The sequence below is a fragment of the Panulirus ornatus genome, chromosome 9 (genome assembly GCF_036320965.1).
Source record: "Panulirus ornatus isolate Po-2019 chromosome 9, ASM3632096v1, whole genome shotgun sequence".
In the NCBI taxonomy this organism is placed as follows: Eukaryota; Metazoa; Arthropoda; class Malacostraca; order Decapoda; family Palinuridae; genus Panulirus; species Panulirus ornatus.
In genome coordinates this window covers 10468947-10483060 of record NC_092232.1, presented here as the reverse complement: position 1 = coordinate 10483060, position 14114 = coordinate 10468947, and the positions used below count along the sequence as shown (strand labels likewise).

General features: G+C 37.7%; 1 protein-coding gene across 1 annotated transcript in view; it reads left to right on the top strand.

The window, feature by feature from the left end:
- LOC139750197 (integrin alpha-PS4-like) overlaps positions 1-14114 on the top strand; it is a 154490-nt gene that overhangs the window by 68356 nt on the left and 72020 nt on the right. Inside the window, 5 exon segments of the mRNA XM_071664621.1 lie at positions 1765-1896; positions 5258-5502; positions 9879-10091; positions 10741-10852; positions 13351-13530. Coding sequence (XP_071520722.1) covers positions 1765-1896; positions 5258-5502; positions 9879-10091; positions 10741-10852; positions 13351-13530 — 882 coding nt within the window.

The window sequence follows — 14114 nt, the reverse complement described above, 5'->3', positions numbered from 1 at the left end:
TAACTACTGTATTGGGCTTTTCTGTGTTGTTGTATGAACTATGGTCTAAAATCTAACGGCCAGATGTGAATGTGACATACGACCACTACCACCTAAAGATCTTAGTACAACTTGAGTTATTGCAGCTGAATATGTAGACTACAACCGAGTTATTGGTGCTGAATATGTAAAGGACCTAGACCCACTACGCATCGTTTGAATGAACTTTATAGAGATTTCCAAGTCATGGTACGAGAATCAGTCAAAACTCATAAGAAAGTGAGTCTTTGGAAAATATAGTTCAGTGAGAAAGCATTGTATGTCATACAAATGACAGAGGGATTTTCATCGAAAGCACTTTATTGTTAGATAGTTAGAACCAAATTTGCTACACTTTCCACTCTTAACTTAAGAATTAGGTCATACCTAAAGCTTTGGCTTGCTACTATCAATGATATTGTTAGAAAGAATGACAATGATTTTATTTTTACAGCATTATTATAATTGGTTTTCATGTATATGCTTACCATATCCTACTTCCCTAATTACCCTCCCTTCCTCACCTACCCCCCCTGGTTTCGGTTACTCTCACCTTTTGCCATTCTGACGCAAGTCTGTTTTCCAGGGTCACTTACTTTCACTGCCTCATCTCACCCATATCATTTCCCTTTTTTCCGGAAACCTCTACAAATCTTCACCTTCCTCTTCCATCAAGTAATGATCAGTCATCCCACCGGCAGCTCCTCTCAGCACATTCACATCCAAGAGTCTGTCTCTTTTGCACACATCAATTACATATTATCCAGAAATGCCTTTTAACCATTTTACCCTCCTCGTACACGTATACCTGTGTATGCCCCTTGTATCCCAATCACCAGTCGCTTTTTCAGCATACAACTCCACAAGATGTTATTATTTCCATTCACCTTACTGTGAATGCCTGCCACACGTCATCCCCCCCCTTTCCCCATTGATACTCTCAACTGTCACTGTTATTTAGCGACGCATGGACCATGCGCTTAATGAAAATGGAAGGTAGGTGAAGATAATTGGTTGGTTGATGTAGCATGGTCTTAATGACCCTGGCAATTGATGGAACTAAAGCCCAGGCAGCCAACCAACTTGTGCAACTCAAGGGCCGTATGCATCGTGAGTGCATGTGATCTTAAGAATCATCTTGGGCACCTGAAGAAGGTTGTTTGAGACTTTTTTTATAGGTGACTGGTATATCTTGACATTGATGGACTTAATTACCCAGGCAGATAACCACCAAGCTAGTAAATCAAGGTCAGTGAAAGCATGTTTGTTCTTAGAATTAAATTGAAATCGAGGTGTTTATGACTTTTTGATTGGTGGCTAATAACTTCCTCGTTGACGTCCTTAATGACCCTAGCAGTCATTAAGCCTAAAGCCAGAATTACTGGTAGCCAACCATTCCTAGCGACATGCATAAATAGATATAACAATTTGGTTTCCTTCAATAGGCAAATGAACGCACATCCTTAAAGTACACATTAAAAGTTCAGTCTTATTGCACATAACCTAAGGAATCACATGTATTTAATGATGTATGATGATTAAGATCATATATAAGGATTTAGTTCACATGATAAAACATCACAAACATCTAGGAATATTTCACATAAATTTTCCAACCAACGGTAGGTACTTCACTGAAAATGTATGTAGCTGTTGCAATGCTTTAATATCATTTCACATTTCATAACCTTAATCTGTATATTATTTTTGATCCTTGAAATAAAATGCTCTTATTTTTGTTCATAGGTAAACAATCTATTGAGATTTCGAAAACTGGACTGTACTTCTATGCACATGGAGAAGCTGGTTTCTCCATCCACTTCCCTGATGATCCAACCGAGATGATAATTGGGGCCCCAGGTGTCTTTAATTGGAAAGGTAAGCAAATTCTAGAAATGGGACTGTAACTTAGCATATGCCTAAACTGTATTTTTTTTAGTAGATAACTAGAATACTTATACAGCGCATCTCATTTTGCTGTGTCTCAGTACAGCACATTCCTACATGTTATTTTGTAATATAGTTGTCAGAGAATTATATGAAGATCATTGTAAAAGTGAATTAGTAAAATTCATTATTTACACTCATATATCTCTTCGAGGCATAAAATGTGGGATTAATTAATGACCATCTAAACAGACATTTACTAGACTAACCTAATGGAGAGCCTCGTGACAAAAATTATTTTGAATTATACCATTGCTGTAAATAAAGGATTATTAACAACTGTTATTAGTTAAGCAGTAATATTTTGTATGTAGTAGATGGGATTATAATAGATAAAGTTGGTATTAGACATTATTTTTTACGAACTTGGTGGTGGATGTCCAAACTGAGTTGATATATTTTTTGATATATTATGGAATGAGAGAAGTGTATTATATTTCAAAGTTGAGTATATTATGAAATGAGAGAAGTGTATTATATTTTAAAGTTGAGTCGTTTTGAGTAAAAGCAGCCAGACACTGGAAATGGTGATTATGAGTGACTTTTATAGAGGTGATATCATAATAAGGATTTGTACTTCGTTTTCAAGTCACCTTCAACTTCTATTTGTCATATACCATTTCTGGTAAGACCGCAGGAAACTAACGCAGTCTTTCAGCTTCACTGAAGTTAGCTTATGTACATTTTTTTTTTTGCTGAAGACACATGGTGTGTTAATTGAAATATATGGTATTCAGGGTGCAGTAAGATTGTGCTGTCCCCCCAAATAATTCATCTACTCTAATTCGGACCGTGCCACACAGTCCAATGTATATCACAATATGTCCCAGTGCATGGTGTAGTTCAAAAAGTCTGAGATTGTATTAAGAATCCCTTAAAAGCATGAGAATTGTCATTCTAATAATTTTAAGGATTGGTCATTCATTGCTGACCTTTGGTCACTTAATGGAGATGATACCTGTTCTAATATGTGATATCTGCAATTGCAGTATTACCATGGAATATATATTAGTGGAATGCCAAAAATATAGGGGTTTCAGCATCGGATTTGAGTAAAATGATAAATCGGGAAACATTTACTATTATCTTAAGCAAAGATATACGTATGATTCAGTGTGGATAGGTTTGTTTTTAGCATCCTTTTCTTGCTTAAAAATTGAATTAAAATTTGGTTCTAGAGCTTCACAATTTCACAAATTCAACCTTTTTTTCATTATTGTATGATTTTTTAATGTTGTGGTATAGCATGTAGAAACTAGTTTTTCATTATCATGGCTTGTATATCATGAATAGAATGGTTGTGCTTAGTATTGTATTTTGTGTTTAGGAGACCATAAGTAATGGTTACAGCTTAACAGGGTGCAAAGAACACAATATTTCTTATATGTAAAGTATGATTGACACCAGTATGCAGAGTCGTAATGAATGGTGAATCATCACTGTGGTAGAGTCTCTTAGGGATCTGTACTTGGGCTTGTACTTTTCATCATTTATATTAACGATATTAACAGGGCTAGATGACTTGTGTCAGAATTTGCAGACGATACAAAGATTGGCAATGCCATATTGACTGAACAAGATAGGCAAAGATTACAAGAATATCTGAAGAAAATCACTTGAATGATCTAGAAAATGGCTAATGCCATTTAACTTCAATAAACATCAGCTATTACAAGTAATTTTCGCAGTCCCTCTGGCAGCTGCACCACTGGCTGTTGTGCCGACTTGGTGTTGTTGGCTGCCACGTCGATACAATAACCACTTCCCAATTTTTCTTCCAATTTTTTTCCCCCATATAGGACTATGTAGGACTAATAGGTAGGTTTTCACATAGTTATTATGTAGGGACATTACGCAGTCAAAAATCAAACGGTTGCAGGCCTAATGACCTTACTTATAGGTCGCTGGTCGTTAAACCCAGGAAAACAAACAAACAAGAATCCTCAACAAAGAAATTGATTATGAACTGTTGAGCCACAAGATAAAGGACATCCCTAATGTAAGGGTCTAGAGGTCACTGCATCCAACAACTTCAAATTCTTCAAGCTTTGTAATGAGGCTGCGGAAAGTTTACATACAAAAGCATGGTTGTGATATTGTTACTCTACCTAAGCATAGTTAGACCGCACCTCAAATGTGTGGTGCAGTTTTGGGCCCTCTCCTTAAGCAAAGATATTCTTAAATTGGAAGTACTACATTGAAGAGCAACTGAATTGATTCCTACCTTATGAAACAATTACCATATCAGGAGAGATTGCAGGAATTAAACTTGAACTTCTCCAGCTAGAAGAGAATTAGTTAAATGGCAAACTAATAGAATGCTTTAGAATACTTAAAGGATTTAGCATCGTGGATATTGATTTTTTTTTTTTTTTTTTACTGTAGCACCAGCACTCTACCAACTGAAGGAAATGAACTAAAACTCAGAGGTCACCGAGTTTAATTTGGACTGTAAGAAACATTTCTTTAGCAACAACATTACTGATGTGTAGATTAAGCTCCCAGGTGATGCTCCTCAGAGCAACACCCTTAATTATCTTCAAAATTAAGCATGGTCATCACTTGCCATTCTCTGATATTGAATAATTCAGTTAATCAGTTATCGCAACATAGTGATATGCTACTTTCTCAACCACCAATCTTTCCTTGGCCATGCTGTGGTAACATACCAACATTGATTGACCCATGTCACCTGCTTTAAGAGAGTTAGGAAGAAATGATGTATCATTGTTCAACATCAGGAATAATATGGACATGAGAAGTCAAATGGCTGGAGCTCATTTATCCTTACTGTTGGTTTTATAACAAATATTGAAGGGATGAATCTCATTGATGATGGGTTGCATAACATATCCATAATCAATCTGCCTTATGACTTGCCTACAAAGAAATATTTCCATATGGCATGTCAGTCCTGCAAGGTATTTTTCACTACCTGTTTTCTATCCAGCATGTTGCTGGAGGAGTGGTGGGTGGGGAGATAGCTTTGCTTTGCTGCCTTTTTTTTTCTGTTGCTTTTCAGGGGACTGCATTTTTTTTTTTTAGGACAAAGGCCGGACCACCTCACTTGGACCTATGGTCTGCATGGTCTGTGTGTCTCTATAACTGTGTATAGCAACCATTTATGCTGAAAAATTAAGGTATTCTGTCATGTTCCATGCTTTTTTTTTTTCTTTATATATGTAAGCTAACGCTCTTAAAACTTTGTTTATGCATTTCCTGTAGTACAGTTCTCAGATTTTGCATGCTCTGTTCGGGTCTTATAACATTGGAAATGTTACACTTTGCACAGGGAGTGTGATACGCATAAAGGATGCCTCAGACATATCACCAGGGATTATCTCCCGACGTCGTCGTCAGACTAGAACATCAGACCACCAGATGTTTACGACTTCCTTTGTCCTTAACCCACATTATACTGCAAATATCCATGACTTCGATCTCATGGGCTATGCCATAACATCAGGAACATTCCTTAAAGAAGATCAGTTATGTTATGCAAGTGGGGCTCCTCGTGGTGCAAATTCTTATGGCAAGGTGTGTATCTCTTGTGTATTTTTTGTACTTTTTGTTGTAGTAATTTTTCACTGTAAACATCATAGTGAGAGAATAAAGAGGAAAATTGAAGGATGTGAAAGGAATGCAGTGTTACCAGCATAAGCTTGCATTTGGTGACTTGAAGGAGAGAGGAAATTGTTCATGAAAGGGAGAAAAAGTGTAGGAGACAGGACGAAACCTTGAAGAACACCACTGTTGATGGAGAAAAGTGAAGTGGCTGATCCATCTACAACCATGGAGATATATTGGCCAGAAAGGAAGCTAGGGAAGGAAGGCAAAAGAGGGAGAGCTTAGAGATGAGACCCCAGTGCCACACCCTGTCAAAAGCTTTGGATATATCAAGGGTAATTACATAGGATTCTCCAGAATCTTTTAGGGATGATGATCAGACATTACTGAGGTAGGAAAAAATATCACCGGTGGATCTCACCTTTGGAAACCATACTGGTGATCAGAAAGAAGACTGAGATTCAGGATGTCTATGGATATGGGAGTTGAGGTGGGATTCAGAGACTGGAAATAGTAGATGTCAAGGCAACAAGATGATAGTTAGAAGAGTTAGAATGATCACACCTACAAAAAGAAGAAAAGGTTCAGGTTTTCAAACTGAAACAGAACAGACAAGCAAGCGCATAAGACTACATAAATATCTACCATGTTATCTATATCCACCATCAGAGGGCAGCCTTCCTGAAGATGGAGATGAGTTTTGTACACCATCTTTTTGTGCAGCCTTGATTGCTGACTGTTTATTTTGATTTTAAAGCTGTTATGGATGTATTGCAATTTTTTAATGAACTATCATACTTTGATGAGGATTTAGTCAAAGTCAGTTGACAGCTTATGAAAATATCACTTTAAGTCTGTAGTCCAGGAAAGATATTAGCTTATAAGTCAACAAGGGCCATATACATAAAGTTCATTTAATTTGAGAATTATATTTAACTCCTGAAGAAGCTGATAAAGATTTTTCAAATGTATTGGCTTTTAGATGATGGCCTATATAACCTTGGCAAATTTGATAGGCCTGATGTCCTAATAACAAACAAGACAAAGATATGTTTAAACTTTGCATTCCTATCCTAACCAGCTGCAGCAGCAAGTTTACTGAATAGATGTGTTATTCCCATGTTCACATTCTTTGTAATGACATTGAGACACATAATCCATCAGATTTCATGTCCTACTCAAATTGTAGATACAGAGCTGCCTGATAATTGACAGGACTCATGTTATGGAATTTTTTTAGCTATAAAACTTAAGAGATGAGGCTGGTTACAGCCATTCTCTTAAATTTAGGAGTCCATGAAGAATGATCAGCAAGGATAAACAAGATATTCAGCTGATTTAGTGTGACTTAGAGGGAGATAAGTCATGGAAATTATTTTACATTTCTTTCATACATGCTTGCCATCTCCTGCATGAGTGAGTTAGTATCGAGAAGATGATAGAGATGTAGAGGGAAGATTCCTCCCATTGCTGCTTGCTGTGTTCCATCTTTTAGAAAGAAATACTGGAAGGGAGGATTTCCAGCCATGCACTCCTATCCCTCTTAGTTGTCTTCTGTTACATGCAGGCAGCATGTGAACAGTATTCTTTCTCCCCTATCACCAGAGATGAGAATGTCTTAACTAACTTTCACAAACTCATTCAAAATCCTTGACGAGTAAATACATGGTTCATGTCCAGAAGGTTATGGTTCTGTAGGTAGCTGCTCACATTCTTACTTCATACTAAAGTGAACCATTGTTGATAGCACCACATTCATATATTGACAGAGGGACCAGTCATTGTATGTTTACGTGTGTTATTAATTTAAAGTAGCTATTGATATGTATTTGTTATGCTTTATGGTCATCTGTGTTTTATAGTTTTCAGAAATAAGGCAGTTTAGGTAGAGTGAACATTTTTTCTTCCCTGTGGAGGGTCTAGTGACTATTCTCCTATATTTATGTATATTTATTACGCTGTAAATTATTTATTACATTGTAAATTAGCTTTCTGAGCCTTTTGATGTGCATATGCTATTTTAGGCCTCTCAGTATGCAAAATATAGCAAATCCATTTATGTAGGGAGGCAAGAAATATAAAAACTATTTATTTTTCTTAAGAATTTCTAAAAGGCTTAACTATTCCTAGTTTAGAAAAAAAATATTATCTACAGAATTGGCCAGTCCTATCTATTTAAATGGGTATGTTTGAAGGAATAGTGGTTCCAACAATGTTGTATGGTTGCGAGGCGTGGGCTACGGATAGAGTTGTGCGCTGGAGGGTGGATGTGCTGGAAATGAGATGTTTGAGGACAATATGTGGTGTGAGGTGGTTGGATCAAGTAAGTAATGTAAGGGTAAGATACATGTGTGGAAATAAAAAGAGTGTGGTTGAGAGAGTAGAAGAGGGTGTTTTGAAATGGTTTGGTCACATGGAGAGAATGAGTGAGGAAAGAGTGACCAAGAGGATATATGTGTCATAGGTGGAGGGAACGAGAAGTGGGAGACCAAATTGGAGGTGGAAAGATGGAGTGAAAAAGATTTTAAGTGATCGGGGCCTGAACATGCAGGAGGGTGAAAGGCGTGCAAGGAATAGAGTGAATTGGAACGATGTGGTATACCGGGGTTGACGTGCTGTCAATGGATTGAATCAGGGCATGTGAAGCGTCTGGAGTAAACCATGGAAAGTGTGTGGGGCCTGGATGTGGAAAGGGAGCTGTGGTTTCGGTGCATTATTACATGACAGCTAGAGACTGAGTGTGAACGTATGGGGCCTTTGGTGTCTTTTCCTAGCGCTACCTCGCACACATGAGGGGGAGGGGGTTGTTATTCCATGTGTGGGGAGGTGGCGATGGGAACAAATAAAGGCAGACAGTATGAATTATGTACATGTGTATATATGTATATGTCTGTGTGTGTATATATATGTGTACATTGAGATGTATAGGTATGTATATTTGCGTGTGTGGATGTGTATGTATATACTTGTGTATGTGGGTGGGTTGGGCCATTCTTTCGTCTGTTTCCTTACGCTACCTCGCTAATGCGGGAGACAGCGACAAAGCAAAATATATAAATAAATAAATAGAAATTTCATACCTTTTTATTGATATTGTGCAGTGGTTAGTATTCCTGACCATGATGCATTCACACCACCCTCCCCCTGCGTGCACGCGAGGTAACTCTAGGAAAAGACAACAAAGGCCACATTCATTCATACTAAGTCTCTAGCTGTCAGTTGTAATGCTCCCAAACCACACCTCCCTTTCCACATCCAGGTCCCACAAAACTTTCCATGGTTTTCCTCAGATGCTTCACATGCCCTGGTTCAATCCATAGACAGCACGTTTACCACATCGTTCCAATTCACTTTATTCCTTGCACGCCTTTCACCCTCCTGTATGTTCAGGCCCTGATTGCTCAAAATCTTTTTCACTCCGTCCTTCCACCTCCAATTTGATCTCCCCTTTCTCCTCATTCCATCCACCTCTGACACATATATCCTCTTGGTCAATCTTTCCGCACTCATTCTCTCCATGTGAACAAACTATTTCAACACACCCTCTTCTGCTATCTCAACCACACTCTTTTTATTATCACACATCTCTCTTACCCTTTCATTACTTACTAGATCAAACCACCTCACACCACATATTGTCCTCAAACATCTCATTTCCAACACATCCACCCTCCTCTGCCCATGCCTCACAACCATATAACATTGTTGGGACCACTGTTCCTTCAGACATACCCAATTTTGCTCTCCGAGATAATATTCTCGCCTTCCACACACTTTTCAACGCTCCGAGAACCTTCGCTCCCTCCCCCACCCTGTGGCTCACTTCTGCTTCCATGGTTCCATCCGCTGCCAAATCCACTCCCAGATATCTAAAACACTTCACTTCCTCCAGTTCTTCTCCATTCTAATGTACCTCCCAATTGACTTGTCCCTCAACCCTACTGAACCTAATTACCTTGCTCTTATTCACATTTACTCTCAGCTCTCTTCTTTCACACACTTTACCAAACTCAGTCACCAAGTGAGTCAGTTGTTTGCTGATGATAAAGCACTGGTGGCTGATTCAAGTGAGAAACTGCAGAAGTTTTTGTTTTGTATTTTTCATCTTGACAGGTTGCTCTTTAAGTATTTGCATCATATAAATCATTTGATCTATCTCAGCTTCTTGTATCACTTTTAGAATTAAAATGAATAGGTCATAAAGTGTGTTTGAATCCTGTTACAATACACATAGTTGTATTGTCTGTCATACCTAGAAATGGAAAGTTTAAAGTATGGTCAAGATACTTTCAGTGCTAAATGCATAACGTTTATCATCATTACTAACCCATTTTGATTTATTCCAGGTTTTTATCTTCACTTTTCCTCAGCTGGAAAGTCAGTCACTGAATATATTAGCAGAGTGGCAGGGAACACAGCTGGGAGAATACTTTGGAGCTGCTCTTGTAGCTGCTGACATCAATGGGGATGGACTTAGTGACCTGGTGGTGGGCTCCCCAATGTACTCCCTTCCAGATATGCCAGACATAGGACAAATCAAAGTTTACCTCAGCAGTAAGGTCAGCTATGATTCCTTTATCAAATCCCAATACTGTATAAAATATCACAGGATATTTGAAAGGTGCTGATACTTATTTAGAATGAACTGGCATCAGATCATTTTGATCTTGAGAGAATCTGGGTTCTATTCGCTATGCAAGTTAGAAGGGTGGGATTGAACAGTGTATTAATCTGCACAGTAATCCACAGGTTAGTCTGCAAAAGATAGGATAGATAATCCTCATACTCTCAATGTAGAAGTGCAATAAGTTTTTGTGATGTCTTTTGATATGTGTAGTTGTGTTACTAAGACTGTAAGACTCACTCGGGATGCGTCAATGAACCCTTATCTGATTTTTGTTAGTTTTCTCTTTCTGCATAATTTAAGTACAGTATGCTTCCTCTTCACAACAAAGTATTCAGCATTTTCTATTAAATGCTTTTTACATGTCACTTTTAGAGCACAATTTACAAAGATATCACACAAAAGACTTTGAAAAGCATTGACTTTTACTGTCACACATTTAGACCATGAGAGCAGTTACTAGGCAGTGGTGTGGCTGCTGCTGTGCATGGTAAACTGAGCTAATTTCAGTGAATTGTGAAAGATGTTTTATATGTACCATATGTGAATGCATGATTAGTATACCCTTTGTAATTATTTAACAGGGTCAGGTGCCACAGATTTCAAATTATGTACTGGATGGGTCACGATCAAGTTACGCTCGGTTTGGTACCACTCTTGGCTCTCCTGGGGACCTTAATTTTGATGGCTTCCATGGTAAGTGAGCTCTTTGATTTGGTTTTAGGTGTGAAGTAGTAGTGCTATATTATCAAGATCATCTGCTGTGTAACCTTTTCCATGCATTGGTATAAAACTCATTTGAGGCTGATGCAGGAGGATGATTTTGTCCTCATGCTAATGACTTGTTAACTTAAAGTCTGAAATTTGTAAAATCTGTTGACCACAAATGACAACCCAAACAAAGGATGAGTCACTGTAAGAGCTTAGAAGCCTCAGTAACCCTCAAGTCAGCTTATGCAATAGCTATGTGCTTTTTATGGGACTCTCCCCATCTGATGCATGCCCACAGTACCTGGTGCATTCTTGCCTTCCCTATGTGCCCACCTCTTGGGGTATACTGTACCACTGCTGCCCATATAAGAGTTGTTACACTCCATGAATAAGGAGAGTGTAAGATAAGATTATCAACTTAAGAAGTCCCTCACTTTGATGTACCTGAAGAGGAGAATGAAATAGAACTGTATGAAGTTAATTGATTGGATACTGTTTTAAAGGTTTAAGATGGAGTTCATTCTGATATGAATCAATTCATGTGTGTGCAAAGTAGGTATTGATTTTTTTTTTAACTAGTTTGCTGTGTTATTGTGTTTCAGTGAAGATTAGTTTTGATTTTAATGAGACTTAATGTGGTCTTCATTTATCAACAGTTCGCTCAAACTTGAAAATGCAAATTAGTTTTTTATTCATATGTGTTGTGTTATTGTCATCACACGAAAAGAAGTATGATATTGTTGAGAATGTCTCACTCCAATGGAATCCATTATTTTGCTGTTGCTGATTGCAGCACACCCTGAAGCTGCAGTATCCTTGTAAAAGGGGTCTTGGGCTTATTTGATTATTTACAAATCTATGTGTTCCCTAAACTGATCACTCCATTATTTATGCTGGAATTTTATTGAACTTGGTGAGATTATTCATTTCATTATTTGTCAGATCAGATATGGAGACGGAGTTAGGTCATTAGTTTATTTAGCAAGATTCTGACATGAGCATTTGCAGTACTCCAGTATGACTCCTTCAGTAGCCTGCTACAAACCAAAGTACAGTACAATATATCATTTGGTTTGATTGCATATGTATAGTAAATACAGCCATAAGAGAAAAGGATTGTAATTTCTCTCATGATGGTTCTTTTTGTAATAACATAAGTAGTGAGGCACCACTAGATAGTCTGGCATTTATTCTAAACTTCACATTTTTTCATCAAATATTGCTATATGCTGTTTCTCATCCAGCATTCTCAGTGCATCCTCTTCCAACATCAGTATTGTTAGAGAACATGTACTTGAATTTTCTAAAAGTACTTGAGAAAGACACTTAAATTTCCCTGCTATATATGCTTTTTCATTTTCTCCCTGGAAATGCTCACTCATTTCAAATCCCTGATTTGCTCTTAAACTGAACTGAGCTTCTCCACTTAGGGAGGTACGTATGTCAATTTTTAACTGGGCGCTTTATCAAATTCCTCCCTTCCCTAAATCTTTTCTTTTTCTTTTAAACTATTTGCCATTTCCCGCGTTAGCGAGGTAGCGTTAAGAACAGAGGACTGGGCCTTTTTTGGAATATCCTCACCTGGCCCCCTCTGTTCCTTCTTTTTGGGAAAAAAAAAAAAAAAAAGACGAGGGGAGGATTTCCAGCCCCCCGCTCCCTCCCCTTTTAGTCGCCTTCTACGACACGCAGGGAATACGTGGGAAGTATTCTTAATCCCCTATCAATCTGTGTACTATTTCTCTGGCCAGTATATCATTAAAGCTCATTATTTCACAACTTGGTTTAAACCAGAATGCTGCACTTATTGGTCCATTACTTATTACCTGTGTTGCTATTTACTTTAAGATAGCCTCATCCTCATATGTAATCATCGAACCTTTTGCTATAAAAAATATACCATTTTCAAACGGAGAGAACATTCATTTTTCCTTTATATGAATTAGTGACCTCATCTCATAAGATGTGCAAATTAACTTTGTTTTGTCCAGTGGCTTAATGTGTGCATTGCTGCTGTCATTGAATTCTTTTGTAGCTTATGAAGAACTATATTTATCTCACAGCTTTCCTCTTCAATCTGCTTTTATTTGTTCGTTTGACCTTGTACTCTCTGCTTTTTGTGTGCTTTATGAAGAATCTTTAATTTGCTATACAAATATTTGTATTTCATGGTTGAAATGGTAAGTGCTTCATTTCTCAGATAACCTTCATTTAGTTTTCTCTGATACTTTTAAACATTGCTTGTTTGTATCTAACACTTTGCAATAAAGTCAGCAACAAAAATACATGCCAAAGACCCTTCCTGAAAAACCCTGCTTTGAATGTGGAAAACAACTTTTATGCCATAAAGAAATAAACTGCAAAATCAACACTGTTCTTTTGTGCTCTTGACCTTCATGAGAGATGAAATATATTTTGTGATCCAAGATGTCTTTTAAGATTACCAAAAACCACAGTTTGACTGGTGTACTGATATCCTTTTTAAGATGTTGTGGCTGGAGCTCCATGGGAGGGTGATGGTGCAGTATATGTGTATATGGGTTCTGCCAATGGACTACGGCAAGTCTATTCACAAAGAATTACCCCAGAAGATTTCCCACAAGGTCTCAAAGGATTTGGCATGGCTTTTTCTCGGGGAGTTGACATTGACAGCAACGATTATCCAGGTGAGTGGTAAATATTTTTATAGAATAAAGCTTCATAGAGGCAAAATGATACTGTATTTCCTGAGGAAGAATGATCATACATCTCAGAAAGAAAACAAAAGCCATGTATTTCTTGTAGAATTCAAAATGTATTCAATATCCTTATTTGAGGCAATTTGTCATTTCACTGGAGATAGCTTAAACTCTTTAGAAGGTAAACTGGTTTGCTTGATTTATCTGTGGAAACACTACTGTCTGTATATGTGATGCCTGTTCCTTTCTGGAACTCCCACATTGGGGTGGCCACAGCATTAAAGTCTCTATAACTAGTGAGCTTTTGTGCAACTTCTTTTTTTAGACTTTAGTGCCTCTCCCTTATCAGGCCGCTGGTAGAGGGCAAGTCTTTCACAATGTTTGCAGAGGCTCCTACTTAATGTTTCTTTTTTTTTTTTCTTTTTTTTTTTTTGCTTTGTCGCTGTCTCCCGCGTTTGCGAGGTAGCGCAAGGAAACAGACAAAAGAAATGGCCCAACCCACCCCCATACACATGTCTATACATATGTCCACACACGCAAATATACATACCTACACAGCTTTCTATGGTTTA